Genomic DNA, 14,904 nt, shown 5'->3' on the forward strand with positions numbered 1-14,904 from the left:
AACTATTACCAACTTAAGTAATTACATATCACCTTAATTAATTAGATATCAACTTAATTAAGTACATGAAATAACTTAGATAATTACATTGCACCTACAATTACATTTTCAGTCTAATCTTCTCAACCTTTCCTTAAATATACTTATTTTGAGAGGATCACCCTGAAAGATTGCCGCAGGTAAACTGTTCCATTCTACTATTGTGCGGTTAACAAAGGAAAATTTTGCCACGTCCGTTCTTTGTTTTCTGCATTCAAACTTCCTAATATGATCAGCCCTGCCTGATCTAGCATTGATGTCGGTCCATGCTTTGTGTTCCATTTGTGCCTTAAAAATGCAGTCAGTCTGGTTTTTCGTCACCTTAAGTTGAGAAATTCCGACCCTATGTCCTTTACTATCTCTTCACCATGTCCCTTATTTTGACATATTTTTCAGCCCTGCGTTGTAGTTTTTCTATTGAATTGATTTGGTATTGTCTATACGGATCCCAACCTACTGCTCCATATTCCATAATTGGGCGAACAAGAGTCTTGTACTCTAATTCTTTTGACTTTCGGTTAGATTTCTTCAGAATACGCATAGAGAAATATAGTGCTTTCCAGGCTTTCCTTGTGGTATTGGTGACTTGTTCCTCCCAACCCAGTTTGTGTATTTATAACCAGTGTATTTATTTATTTATTTATTTATTTATTTATTTATTTATTTATTTATTTATTTATTTATTTATTTATTTATTTATTTATTTATTTATTTATTTATAGATGTGTACATACATAGTCTGTATCCAATTACAACGTTCACGTGTAAAACAAATGTTCATAATTAATTTCTGCAATCTGGCGTTAAAGACGGTAATGCATGAATACAAAAAAAATCTACGAATACTTCTAAATGAATGGAAGTTTAAACATTAGGGCCCAAATATATTTGATATATTTCAGTATGAACTTATTTTCAATTGTGAATATTCAAATTTCAATCCTTTCAATTAATTGTCGGTCTGGTTGGCGCAGTTGGTATAGCGCTGGCCTTCTATGCCCGAGGTAGCGGGTTCGATCCTGGGCCAGGTCGTTGGCATTTATGTGTGCTTAATGAGTCCGTCTCCCCTCTCCTGGCATTTAAAAGAACTCGTGAGGGACAAAATTCCCGGCATTTATATATATATATATATATATATATATATATATATATATATATATATATATAACCTCGGCATTTGCGAGCGTCGTTAAGTAAAACATAACATTTTTATTAACGTTATCAATTAATTGTCATATTATTTACTTCTAAACTAATTTTCACTTTGGTGAAACATATATTTCTTTTAAAAGTGAAATTTATATATTCAAAACTCTGAAAATAGGAGAAAAATATTTAGCATTGGATTTTATTATTTGTTTGAAAAATATATTATGAAACAGAAAATATATCGAATCTAGATCCGTTTTACTTATTGTGAGAATAATCATCAGTTGCTCTTAAGGTGGCTTTAAATAAATATTTAGTTTGTGACAATATGTTTTGAGCATGAGTACTTTTCTCATCAACACACGAATAAACAGAGGTAAACAACGAAATGGAGAGGGGAGACGGACTCATTACAGCCTTGAATAGGTCTGACCCGCAGAGTGACGCTAGTATGATCCATGTACGCCTACAGCTAACTTGTACTGAAAGTAACCAAACGCAGGACTCCAAAAATATATACGTTCGTAATCAGAAGTAAGCCTACTACAGAGATGGATACATGTGTAAACTATTAATAATAATCATTTAAAATGTCTTAAGGAAGAGAATTCACGAAAAGGAAACAAGATATTGTAATGAAATTCAGTCTTTTTTTTTATAGGGTTAGAAGTCTTGTTTCCAACACATATGATTCAGCGTAGACGGCCAATCGTTAGCGATTTATTCCTTAATGTTCGAGTGATCAACGCTGCAGACTAATCTCAAATCTCTTTACTTTAACGTTTTCTATTTGTTAGGTTGGTCTCCAATTTAATGTTGTGTTCTTAAGGCTGTCGGTTTAGGATACATTATTTTGTAATACCCTGTTGCTCCCATTATTATGATACTGTTATTTCGTATCAATTTCTAATTAATTTATCGAGTCAATAATAAAATACTGTAGCTACGCTACATTTAACGTTGCTGAAAATAATTACACTGCTACAAGATAATTGACATCAACCTATTCAGATATTGAATCCAATTAGGGTAATGTTTATCTTATAAACTAGAAACCCAAAGGCGAAAGAAATGTTAGACGCCACATCATTATAGAGAATGTGCACATGAAACCTCTACAACTTCAGATGAAAATAAATTATTGGAACATGATATCAGGGTACGGTTTTCTGCATGTTAGTAAGAATCTGTTAAAGTTTTATGGGAATTTTATTATATTATTGATATGCGTTTTTTGGTTGCTGGTGTGAATTTTGCTGAAATCTGATACTGAAGGAGATGTGGACACATCAGGAAATGGCACATTGTATATCCTGGTCTATCGAGACATGATGAGATACATAGGTGCAATGTCACGTCCGGACCATATATGGAACAGAATCGCCATCATGGCCAACAATCCAAGAATGGCACCGATAGTTTATGGAGACTAGGAGTGTACTGCGGCAAAAGGACAGTGAACGGCAAAACACAAGTGTGGAGGACACTGACCGTGTACAAAGTGTATTTGTCCGAAGCCCTAGTAATTCCCTTCGCAGTGCAGCCAGGGAACTGAACTTGCCGCTTTCGACTGTCCACAAAGTCCTTCACAAGACTCTGAGGCTCTTTGCGTACAAAATTCAGCTAGTGCAAGCTCTTCAAGAAGATGATCGTCCACGCTGCACAACATTTGTTGTAGACATGCTGGCTAGAATTGACGCCGATGAAGGATTCTTTTGGACAAATGCCCTTGCATACGTTCATTGTCCTCCACACTTGTATTTCGCCGCCCACTGCCCTTTTGCCACAGCACATTACCAATCTGCATAAATTTTCGGTGGCACTCTCAGATTGTTGGCCGTGATGGCACTTCTCTTCCATATTGGGGCCGGATGTGACGTTACACCTTGTATCTAATCGTGTCACATTGTGCCATCTCCTGAGGTGTCCACATCTCCTTCAGCTAAGCACCTGCAATCAAAAAACGCATTTCAACAATCCAACAAAGTTCCCATAAAAACTTTGACAGTTTCTGATTAACACGCAGAAAACCGCATCCAGATATCATGTCTCAATAATTTATTTACATCTGAAGTTGTAAAGGTTATATGTGGACACCCTGTACTTAGTTCCATAATGTTTGACAGGAGATGTAAACATTGCTGGCAGAGGAGGAGAGAAGTATAATGAGCTGATATATCCCCTAAAGTGTTTACCCTTGGAATTACATGAAGTCCTCGTACGAACCTATATCCATTACGTAGAGAAAATGAGATAACTATTGTTTCCACATGAAACCGTCCCATGTCTTGGTTTTTAATCGTAACTGTAATGTACACAGCTATATACATTTCCGTTATTTCGTATTCTGCTTTGAAAATTTAAATGTTGAATATTTTTATACTCTACTGCAATGAAAATATTCGCTAGTGTAAAATATACAGATGATTAAGAAGGAATATGAATATTTAAGGGGTGGTAGTATGATCTATTCTGAGTAAAAAAAAAGTTCATATAGCATGCGTCCAATTTTCAATGGTTGTGGAGATACAACTGTTTGAATGTTATGCATAACAAGGCATGAAAGGAAGATAAATGACTGCGTACTATTGACTACGTACAAAGGAATAATATCTACATGTCACTTTTCTGAGATGATTTGATAGTAGCATTGTTCATAATGGTTGTAGAGAAGCAGCTGTTTGTAATTACCCTGTACAGATTCGAGTCCCTGTACATTTTAGCCTGTGTTTGCGGTACAACATCCAGGGAGATGAATTGAAGCCAGCGAGCCTATTGCATGGCCGGCGCAATCGCCTGATCTCACTCTCTGCTACTTCTGATTCTATGACCACATGAAGGGACTAGTTTACTCTCAACGACACGCCACGATAGAGCATCTGCTGAATGAAATTGTGGCTGCAGGAAATACAATTCGGGACATGACTAATATCGTCCAACGAGGAAGACATTCACGGTGAAGGTGGATGGAATTGTGTTCTAAAGTGAATGGTGGATATTTCGAGCATCTTCTGTGAACTTGCAACATAAGTAACCACGTCAGGAAACAGAACTCTCAGAAAAGTACCTGTTGTCTTTTCCTAATTGTTCCAATCATTATCTCCATAACGAAGCGGGCACGACCATAAGTTTATATGACAAAATATATTTCATTTTTAGCATAGAATACTCTGCATTTTTTATAATACACACTTACGAATCACCCTATATATACTAATTTCATCTCATCAAGAAATTATTATGCTAATTATTACTATTAGTATTGGCTTAAATTCAATTAAAAACTGTTAGATCTTAATCTGCTAGCACTCAACATAGATAAACCAAATTTAATTTCCTTTGATTTAAAGAAAACAGGCCTCCCTAACTGGAAAACAACTATAACTTAAAATTCATAGCATTAATTGTACAAATATCTATAATAACTTGCAGTTGCTCTAAACTACGCTCAATATTTAGATATCTTCATCGGTCAAAACTTAAAATGGAATTTTCATATTAACCACTTATGTCTTAAATTACGTAAAATTCTGTACAAATTTGTTCAACTGCGTCGCTTTATGCCAGTAATACTAGGGAGAACAATATTTGTAGCCCTAGTTCAGTCTATAGTACATTATGGATTTATAGGATGGGGTGGATTATCATACAGCAGAGTCGAGCAGATCGGCCCAAGTCCACGGGCTGATACACCGCTGACGTCACTGGGCTAAGCAGTGTCGCACGGAACTAGCCCGTAACGTCATCCTGCTCCACCGCACGGGTTGCGGCGGACTGCTTGTGGAGCGGTTTAGTGCGGTGAACTTGTTTGTATCAAAGCATAAGCCCAAACTTCCGCTTCTGTCAGTTACTTATGAATTGAGTTGGCGCGGGTTTGTGCTTGGGTGTGCGGTTCGATCAACGATCAGCTACTGTTTCAAACGTTTTCGTTTTTGATTTCTGTTTTTCAAGATGAGTCCAAATAACGTGTATCGCAAAGAAATACAGTATCTGTGAGGCTGCTATTACACTATCAAAGTTCTTTGACAAAGAATATTATGATAAAATATTTCATCAAAGATCTTTGATGAAAGATAGGATTTGGGGTATATTACACTAAAATAAAATCTTTTAAGACACGCTTTCCGTGGATTAGTTGATACTAATATTTACGCGTTAAGTTTATGATTTGTTTATACTATTATTTACGCGTTAAGTTTATAACATCATGAATAAAGAAAAGTATTATGCTGTTTAGCTGCAATTAGTTCAATTTGGCTATTGCAATATGCATGTTACTGAGAAAGAAACGCCTTTGGGTTAAACTCCTGATCACAATACAACTATGTGGTCAGGGGTTAAACCATGGATTGCAAGACGTGATAAGAGAGGTATTCATCAGAACTTATTGAAAGACCTACAATGAGAGGACTATACAAATTACTATACAATTTAATATTATTTACTTAAAAATGGCTTTTAACGAATCCGCAGGTTTATTGCCGCCCTACATAACCCGCCATCGGTCCCTATCCTGTGCAAGGTTATTCCAGTCTCTATCATCATATCCCACCTTCCTCAAATCCATTTTAATATTATCCTCCCATGTACGTCTCGGCCTCCCCAAAGACTTTTTCCCTCCGGCCTCCCAACTAACACTCTATATGCATTTCCGGATTCGCCCAAATAATATTAATATTATATTACAAAAATTATTTATTTACATTTCATTTCCTTCATACTCCGATATCAGAATTTCTATGGTAGCAACAATTTAGTTATATTTGCGTTCCGCCATATTTGTTTCAAGGTATAGAAATCTTTTATCAAAGATAACAAGCTGCATTTACATTTAATAAAAGATCTTTTATCAAAGGAACTTTTACAAAAGGAAACCCATCACACTGTCATATATTGTATAATATATATTTTATAAAAATATCTTTGCAAAAAATGTTGATAGTGTAATAGCAGCCCGGAAAAACTTCATCACAGACACCGGCCGTGAAAGTATACTTTCTAAAATACAATCTCTCTAGAGAAAAATTAGTGAAGTAGAAAATCGCTGTTAGAAAGTTTAAAAATACAAAGTCGGATGAAAATTTCAAAAAGTACCATAGGAACAGCTTTTAAATCTGTGTTGGATAGCAGTGGAAAATATTTCAATTTTGTACTGTATCCTGTATGCTTATGCCACACGCCAAGCGAAAGCACAACTAATGCGCGCAAGCAGGAAAGGAGTAGAATGCAATCAACTGGTGGGATGACGTCACCGCACTGAGCAGTGCGGTAGGCTAAGTTGGGCTGCGAAACCCAGCGTGATGGGCTAGGAAGCGTCCGCGCCAAGCAGTGTTGATCTTGGATGGGCTGGGCTGCTTAAGCATTAGGACTAACAGTGCTGCGCTGAGGGCCAGTCTGCAGGACTCTGTTATACAGTACCATTATCCCACTAATATTACAACATAAAAGAATTATTAAAATAAGTTTAAGGAAAAAACTTGATTATGCAGCTCATCTTGTGTAATATAAAGAATTTAATGTTTTGAATATCAAGCAAATTTATATGTACACTATTTTGAATGTGTACTATAAATGTCAAACTAAATTTATATTATCCGATCATGGCCACAACACAAGAAGATATAATATTTCTCTCCTCCTCAGTGAACCAAAATATAAGACTGAAGCAGGTCTAAAGCACAGTTCTAATTTCGACCCAAGATTGTATGGAGATTTTATAAAGAGGAATCCTAAACTGAAATTATTAAACAATTATTGTCAAACAAAACAAGTGCTTCAACTGTTTTTAAAATTATGAACATCATATAAATTCTTATTCTTTAATTTTTTGTCACTTTAAAAATGCCGTATTCTTAATTTAGTATGTTTATGTATATGTAATGTCTTTTTTTTTTCTTTTCAATTGTATGTGTAATACAGTTACCAGTTTAATCGCAGATGTGATTATTATTCTTTTTCTTCTGTTCAGTTCCATTATTGGTCATACCGATCTCAACCATGTTGCTTTTCCGAGAATGACCCAGTTATCATTTTATCTATGCCATCCTAGCATTATAAACAGGTTGTTATTACATCCAATATCGTGCGTAATCGACTTATTATGGCATGCGTGCCAATAATAGCAATGACGTATTCACTATGACATAATACTGGAACGCTTAGGTCGGGATGCATGCTATTCGCCTGGCTACCTTTCTTACCGCTTCTACGCGCCACGTAACAAGAAATGAAATGCAGGACAGAAGGTAACGTGTCATTTATTTCAAATCTTTAACAATTTTGTATCCCTTTTGTCTTCTTCTGCTTCTTCTTCTTTTTCTTCTTCTATCACGTATTAAGCCTGGTGGCCTGTTACGGTCTCACTCCATCGTTATCACTTTTGTAATGTCACATAAAACAGTTCTGTGGTTCAGAGAAACTATATTAACAAAATAAAGGAACATTTGTAACAGAAAATTTGATACCTAACCTATAACTAGAGTTTGTAATACCTGCAAGGTTTTATTCAATGCCAATGGCATGCGCAACTAATCGATACGAACATATGAAGACTTTGTCAGCTATGGATGATATTTATTTCTTACTATTTATAATGCTAAGATGCCATAAAGTGTTGTATCTAACTCGTGGATAATCTTTTTATGGCACTCGTGAAATTGAAATGACAAACATTCATTCATGCCATAATCATCAAGATTATCCAATTGTTGCATAAATAACTATTATACAACAATTTGTAATACATATTTGAATGTGAGATAGGTAAACAATTTTGAATTTTGAAGAATATTCATATACGAGTATTACAACAAAATTGTAAAATCTTTGTTCATTTCATTTCATTTAGTGTTCTACCCAAGGGCAGGTCTTTCACTGTAAACTCAGCTTTCTCCAGTCTTTCCTATTTTCTGCCTTCCTCTTGTTTCCCCATATGATCCATATATCTTAATCTTGTCTATCATCTGATATCTTCTTCTACCCCGAACTCTTCTCCCGTTCACCATTTTTTTCGGTGCATACTTCAGTAGGCAGTTTCTTCTCAGTAAGTGACCCAACCAATTCATTTTTCTCTTTCTGATCAGTTGCAGCATCATTCTTTCTTCACCCACTCTTTCCAACACAGCTTCATTTCTTAATTTGTCTGTCCACTTCACACGTTCCATTCTTCTCCATATCCACATTTCAAATGCTTCTATTGGGTTCTCTTCACTTGGTCGTAATGTCCATGTTTCTGCCCCATACAATGCCACACTCCATACAAAGGACTTCACTAGTCTCTTCCTTAGTTCTTTTTTCCAGAGGTTTGTTAAAGTAAATATGTAATTTGTGCTTGCAATAATATAGTTATCATTATTATTAAGTAAAATATGAAGGAGTAAGGAATTACGTATTGAATGACTCTGACACTGTTTAGAATTCATTGGACCAAGCTTCTAGGAATACCAAACAAATTATGGTCTACTTATTATCAATATACAGTATGTTTAGGTATTTGTTTACTGATTTCAGTTTATTTGGTGTTGTTGCAGGCGCATCGGTGGGGCAGTCCCAGCCGCAGCTGCAGCAGATGTCGCAGCAGCCCCAGTCGCAGCAGTCCGTGAACTCGTACATCCAACTGCTGCAGCAGCGCGAAGAGGAAAATCGCGCCGAGGTGGAGCGTCTCACGGCAGAGATCCGTTCCCTCAAACTGCAGCTCCTCCAGGTGGCAGGTAAGAGGACGCATCTCTCACTAATACTATTGGCTGACGTTATTGCTTTTCCTTCATCATTTTTCTTGCTCTGTATTTCCTCCCCACCTTCTCCTTTTTATACTTTTATTTCTAATACTTTTCCTCCATCATCTCATCTGTCTCTCCTTCTTCTCTTCCTCTCTTATCCTTCCTCATTACCTTCCTCGTTTTCCTTTCTTCCATTGTTTCCTTTGTTCACCTTCTTACTTTTTTCCTTCTTCCTTCCATCCTTTCCACTCTCTTTTTTCAGATATATTCCGTCTTTTTTTATAACTTAATTTGCTGATTATTAAAGCTGAATATATTTCCACTTATCTCTCCATCAAGCTTTATGTAGAGGAATCGCAAAGAAAGCTTGCCCAGTGGACTTATGCGCAGAGAACGATATTCGGTCCTCGTGCCGCCATGCTCGTTAAAGGACTGCTATGAATCACCTAATGCTGATTACAAGGCGCATTCAAAAGCGCGGTCTTGAGCTGTTCGTATCGTGGAGTGTTGCTGTGCAGAGCGGGTAGAAGACAGCGTTTGCGTTACATATTCTGCGTTTTACCCCTGATATCAGGAGTTTTAAGTAGTTCAAAGTGTGTTTGTTAAATAACAGAGTTCTTTATAACATTCTATGTCCTTAACAATGCCCCTCGTTTCGCTCTAAATTAGGAAGTGCTAATAAAACGTTACACGGTCAAACTAGGGAATTATTTATTACGTTCATAAATTTATGGAAAACGAAACAGACTCCGCACGTAACATAAGGAGTATATACAGATTAAAATAACCGACCATATTACCCTAGTTATCGGAACATTTTAATAAAATCACACAGTATTAGTGTTTTATTACAACGTCAAATATCAATTATTACACAATTACATATTTCTTATAACATCTTTGTGTTTTCATTCAGTGATTTTGTATGTAAAACAAATTCGTGCTTCTGTATTTTCAACAATGTTATGTTATTAGTTACTCTGCAACAAGATTTAGATTACGTAACATGCGCTGTAATAAATCTCACTCGAAACATCAAGCCAGCAGACGACTGAGAACTGTCGACAGTTTGCCAATCGAATCAAAGCGAGGTCGAGTGCACCTGAACGGTTCCGAAAGTTCGCGCACCTTACCGTGGCAAGCTCTTCTTGCGTCTACTCTAGCGTCTCCCTGTTCTGTGTTTATCAACACACATTAGGAGAGTTTAGGAATTAATGGAGAATATCTTATATTCGTGTGTCTTGTGTAAATGTTTCCTTATTCTACCACAGAAAAGTATTTTAATTTATTTAGTTACTGTGGTCATATTTGACAAAAAAAATAATTTTTTCAATAAAAGGAATCTTAATAATTGGAAACGTAAGAAAATATACCGTAGAAAAATTCTATAAGACAATGGCAGTACCAGCATCCATTTACAATTCAGATACAATACATGGGCTCTATCAGCAAGACACGGACAAAGAATTTGAACCATTAGAGATAAGATTTCTCAGATGAATAGCGGGGTACAAATTAATTATAAAACACATGTATACATTCTTTGTCAGACTGTATCGGGATATTGATATTGTCAATAGATTTGAATTAAGAGTATGTTGTAGTATAGTCTTTCGCTCAACAGATGTCGGTACTTTCATCACTATAGTGAGAAAGCAAAATGGCTGGAGCACGCTTGACGTTCGAGCAGCGAAACATGGTGGTGTATAAAAAGTTCTGAAGTGGTTATGAGGTTTGATAATGCCGTTGAAGTGCAGCATCAGTGGAGGCGGGAGTACGAAAGAGAACTCCCAACCCACCTAACAATTAAACGCATTATTGACAAGTTTGGAGCGCATGGAACGATTTGTGATATTCATAAAGGAAGATCGGAAAGACCGCGTACATCTACAAGTCCTGCTTCGTCGGCGAACGGCGAACATTTTGAACATCTAAAGCAGTGGTCGTCAGCATTCGCTGAAATGTGCAATGGGTACGCGGTGCCGTCCCATGTGCACTGTCGTACAACAGGGAGAGATAGAGAGCATACCCACTAGCAGCTACGAGAGCGCTATAGTGCACTGCGTTTTCCGAGGGTAAGAGAGACTAGCCTCAGCGTGCTCTGTGCTGACGACCCCTGATCTAAAGTATCCATGTGCTTAACTGAAGACAGTGCTACATTTGATCAGCATTTAAATATAAAACAAACACATAATGAATAGTTTTCGTTCCTTAAACAGTGTATACAAAATGTTCGGCGAACTCTGTATGTAATATCAACAAAATCAGGAAATCTAAAAAATCTGTTTAAGATCCATCATTTCGTAAAAGGTGTTACTTAGTTTATTTCAGTATTTTCACTATTTTTATTTATTTATTTTTTTCACACATCAAGGAAATGAGTCAATGGAGAAATATTTTATAATCGTTTCTTAATGTAAAGCCGCAAATATATATATATACATATATATATATATATATATATATATATATATATATATATATATATATTCTATGATGTTTTGTAATAAGGGCGTTATCAACAATATATAGCTATATTGTCAATATAGACAGATTTTTAGATATGCTTCTGCTTTGCAAGATCTTCTACTCGAGGACAAATATTACTTAACTTTCCAATATTGTGAACGTAATAATATTGTACAGTGTTAGAAAAAAGTTTTGCTGCACAGATACGTTTCAGTTCCCAGAAAGGAGGCAGTGCGCATGATCAAATAACGGGCGACCTGGTTCACAAGAAAAGAACTAGTTGTATGTCTAATCATGCACACTGCCTCCTTTCTGAGACAAATTATCTGTGCGACAAAACTTTTTTCTAAGATTGTATTTCATTGAAATAATATTGTAGTTAAACTAAATTACCATTTTTGTAGTTACGGGATATCACTTCTTAGCCATCGATATATAGTACGGGATGAATTACAACTGAAATATGTCAGTGATTTTACAGAAAAGTACAATAATAAATGGAAGGAGTACATAGAACGCAGAAAATCACATAGGATATATACCATATTATAAACTGCTTCATTACAAACCATATGAAAGAAGAAACATAGGACTCCGTAGAAAACCCCGGTCAGGTAAATGTTAAAGCACTTTGAAACCGGAACTAGGCTTCAAGCTTAATCCGTACAGTAAGTGATAATGATATTGATGCATATTTATGTAAAGTGAAGTTTTAAAATTATGTCCAACTTTTCTTCTGTTTACACTGTCGTTCAAGTATTCGTTGCGAGTGATGAGAAGAGATAGATAATGGTAGGGTTGATCTTCTACCTATAATTTTCAAATCCAAAATTTAGACGTATAAGCTCCCGCGAAAAATCTGAATGCCTCGCGACAGTAGAGATTTAAACGGAAGGTATCGGTTCCTGGATGGGTTTAAATTCCACTTGCAAAACATTTATCTCTGTCAGTCGTTCAATCGCTTCCTAAGAGGTGGTTGTAGTGAATCACTTTGTGTTACATTACGGACGATTTTAAAAATATTCAGTGGTAGCATTTATAAGTTATATGTGTATTATATTACATATGTAAAGTTGGTTTAACGTAGGTGTTTATAGGTTGAAATTCTTAAGAAAATAGCTCCAGTTAATTAAAAATTAAAAGGAAAGAAGCTTCATAGTCAAACCAAAGGAATTATAAACAATGTATTGGTGTTTGTGTCTAAAGAAGCTTCTCGAAGAACTTTATTATTCCCAGTGAGGGAAGTGGGGGGGGGGGGAAACCCGGAGGTAGTATGCTACCCCAGGATTTTCCTCGGTTGAAAAAAGGCATACCCCCTCCCTTACAACATAGATATAAATGATGTATACAATACAAATTGTTTCGTACAGTCAGTAACGCGAATCTTTGAAGCTTATGCAACACATTACATTTCTTAATAAAATATTTTCAAGTTACTTCGGTTATTAACTGGATCATTTTACAGTGTCCTTTGAGATTTATCATTTGAAATAATGTTAAAGCTTCAAAGTGCCTTACTTAATTATTAATAAAAAGTGTAACAACAACAAAAATGACACAGTCACTAAATTGGCAATAATGGCCACCACAAGCTACAGATCATAACCTTCTGTACTTGAAATACTACCGTTGCAAGCATTCCAGGAGCTGAGCTTATCAATAAGCGTGTCTAAATATAGGCCTACACTGAATACAGTTCCAGAAGACTGGGGTTTAGATTTACGAAGCAAACAGATAGTAGTCTTTGCTGTGATGAAATGTAACTTATAAACAAATTTTTACGATCACATTTTTTCACTAACGGTATGTTTTTTGGCCATAGAAACCAATGGCGGTACTCCATACCGTCGCATATCGTCTCACTTCCCTCACCGATTTATTTCTCCATACGAAGTTCGAGAGCGAGTGGCAAGCGTCTTCCGTAATAGTGTCCAAAAACTGTGAAAATAGAGCGTGGCAACGGTACGTCTTTCGAAACGCCGGTTAAGAAGAAAGCAATTAAAAAGAGTGTCTCGAAACTAGACTAATTTCATGAAAGAGTAGTGCGAAGGATAATGTATGACTTTTATATCACCGAGAAATGCATTTCAACAGTTACTGCATTAAGAATGAAACACAAAGACGCAGTTGGCTTTAATAAGGACAATACTAGCGTTAGAACTCTGCTAAAAGAAAGTGGGTTTTCTCGGAAGAAAACGAAAGAAAATAGGTCGTTATTAGTAGAAAAATACGATGTTAGGCAAGAGAGGAAACCTACCTTAGGCAAGTTTCTAATTACTGAGCTAAGAGAAGAAATATTCTGCATCTCGGTGAGTCATACATTCTGTCATCCCATCTGCACTAGTTTTGGAGCGACGACTCAGTACATGGATTTCTAGCACCCAATAATGGTACACGATGGACGTGAACAGAGTTTTGTCTCAAATGCCCTACTTAGTTACTTACTTACAAATGGCTTTTAACGAACCCGTAGGTTCATTACCACCCTCACTTAGGCCCACCATCGGTCCCTATCCTGTGCAAGATTAATCCAGTCTCTATCATCATATCCCACCTCCCTCAAATCCATTTTAACATAATCCTCCCATCTACGTCTCGGCCTCCCCAAAGGTCTTTTTCCCTCCGGCCTCCCAACTGACACTCTATATACATTTCTGGATTCGCCCATACGTGCTACATGCCCTACCCATCTCAAACATGTGCATTTAATGTTCCTAATAATGTCAGGTGAAGAATAAAATGTTTGCAGTTGTGCGTTGTCTAACTTTCTCCATTCACCTGTAACATCATCCTTCTTAGCCCCAAATATTTTCCTAAGCATCTTATTCTCAAAGATCCTTAATCTGTTCCTCTATCAAAGTGATAGTCCAAGTTTCACAACCATACAGAAAAACTGGCAATATAACTTTTTTTTATGAATTCTAACTTTCAGATTTTTCGACAGCAAACTAGATGACAAAATATATATATATATATATATATATATATATATATATATATATATATATATATATATATTATATATATCATAGATGACAAAAGTTTCTTAACCGAATAATAACAGGCATTTCCCATATTTATTCTGCGTTTAATTCCCCCCCCCCCGTGTGTCATTCATATTTGTTACTGTTGCTCCAAGATATTTGAATTTTTCCACCTCTTCGAAGGATAAATCTCTATAAAGAGAGATTACTTGAAGGAAAAACTAAATAAGATAGAAACAAATAGTAGGCCTAAGAATAAAAACTTTCGAGATTTATATAAGTTTATAAAGGAATTTAAGAACGGATATCAGGCGTGGGTAAACGTGATCAAGGATGAGAATGGTGACTTGATTGCAGACTCTCATTCAATCCAGAACAGATGGAAAAACTATTTTGGGCAACTACTAAATGTACACAGGCCAAATAGAAATGATCAGGATGAAATTCAAAATACAAACTGCTGAGCCATTTATACCGGAACCCACACTTTCTGAAGTGGAAATTGCGATACAAAATCTGAAAATGTACAAGTCTCCAGGTATCGA

General features: G+C 36.1%; 1 protein-coding gene across 3 annotated transcripts in view; it reads left to right on the forward strand.

The window, feature by feature from the left end:
• Positions 1-14,904, forward strand: part of Csgalnact (Chondroitin sulfate N-acetylgalactosaminyltransferase) — a 1,311,749-nt gene that overhangs the window by 324,264 nt on the left and 972,581 nt on the right. For all 3 annotated transcript variants that reach the window (XM_069823988.1, XM_069823987.1, XM_069823986.1), the window contains exon 2: positions 8,718-8,897. In XM_069823988.1, coding sequence (XP_069680089.1) covers positions 8,718-8,897 — 180 coding nt within the window. The remainder of the gene's footprint in view (positions 1-8,717; positions 8,898-14,904) is intronic.

The sequence above is a fragment of the Periplaneta americana genome, chromosome 4 (assembly GCF_040183065.1).
Source record: "Periplaneta americana isolate PAMFEO1 chromosome 4, P.americana_PAMFEO1_priV1, whole genome shotgun sequence".
NCBI classification, from domain to species: Eukaryota; Metazoa; Arthropoda; class Insecta; order Blattodea; family Blattidae; genus Periplaneta; species Periplaneta americana.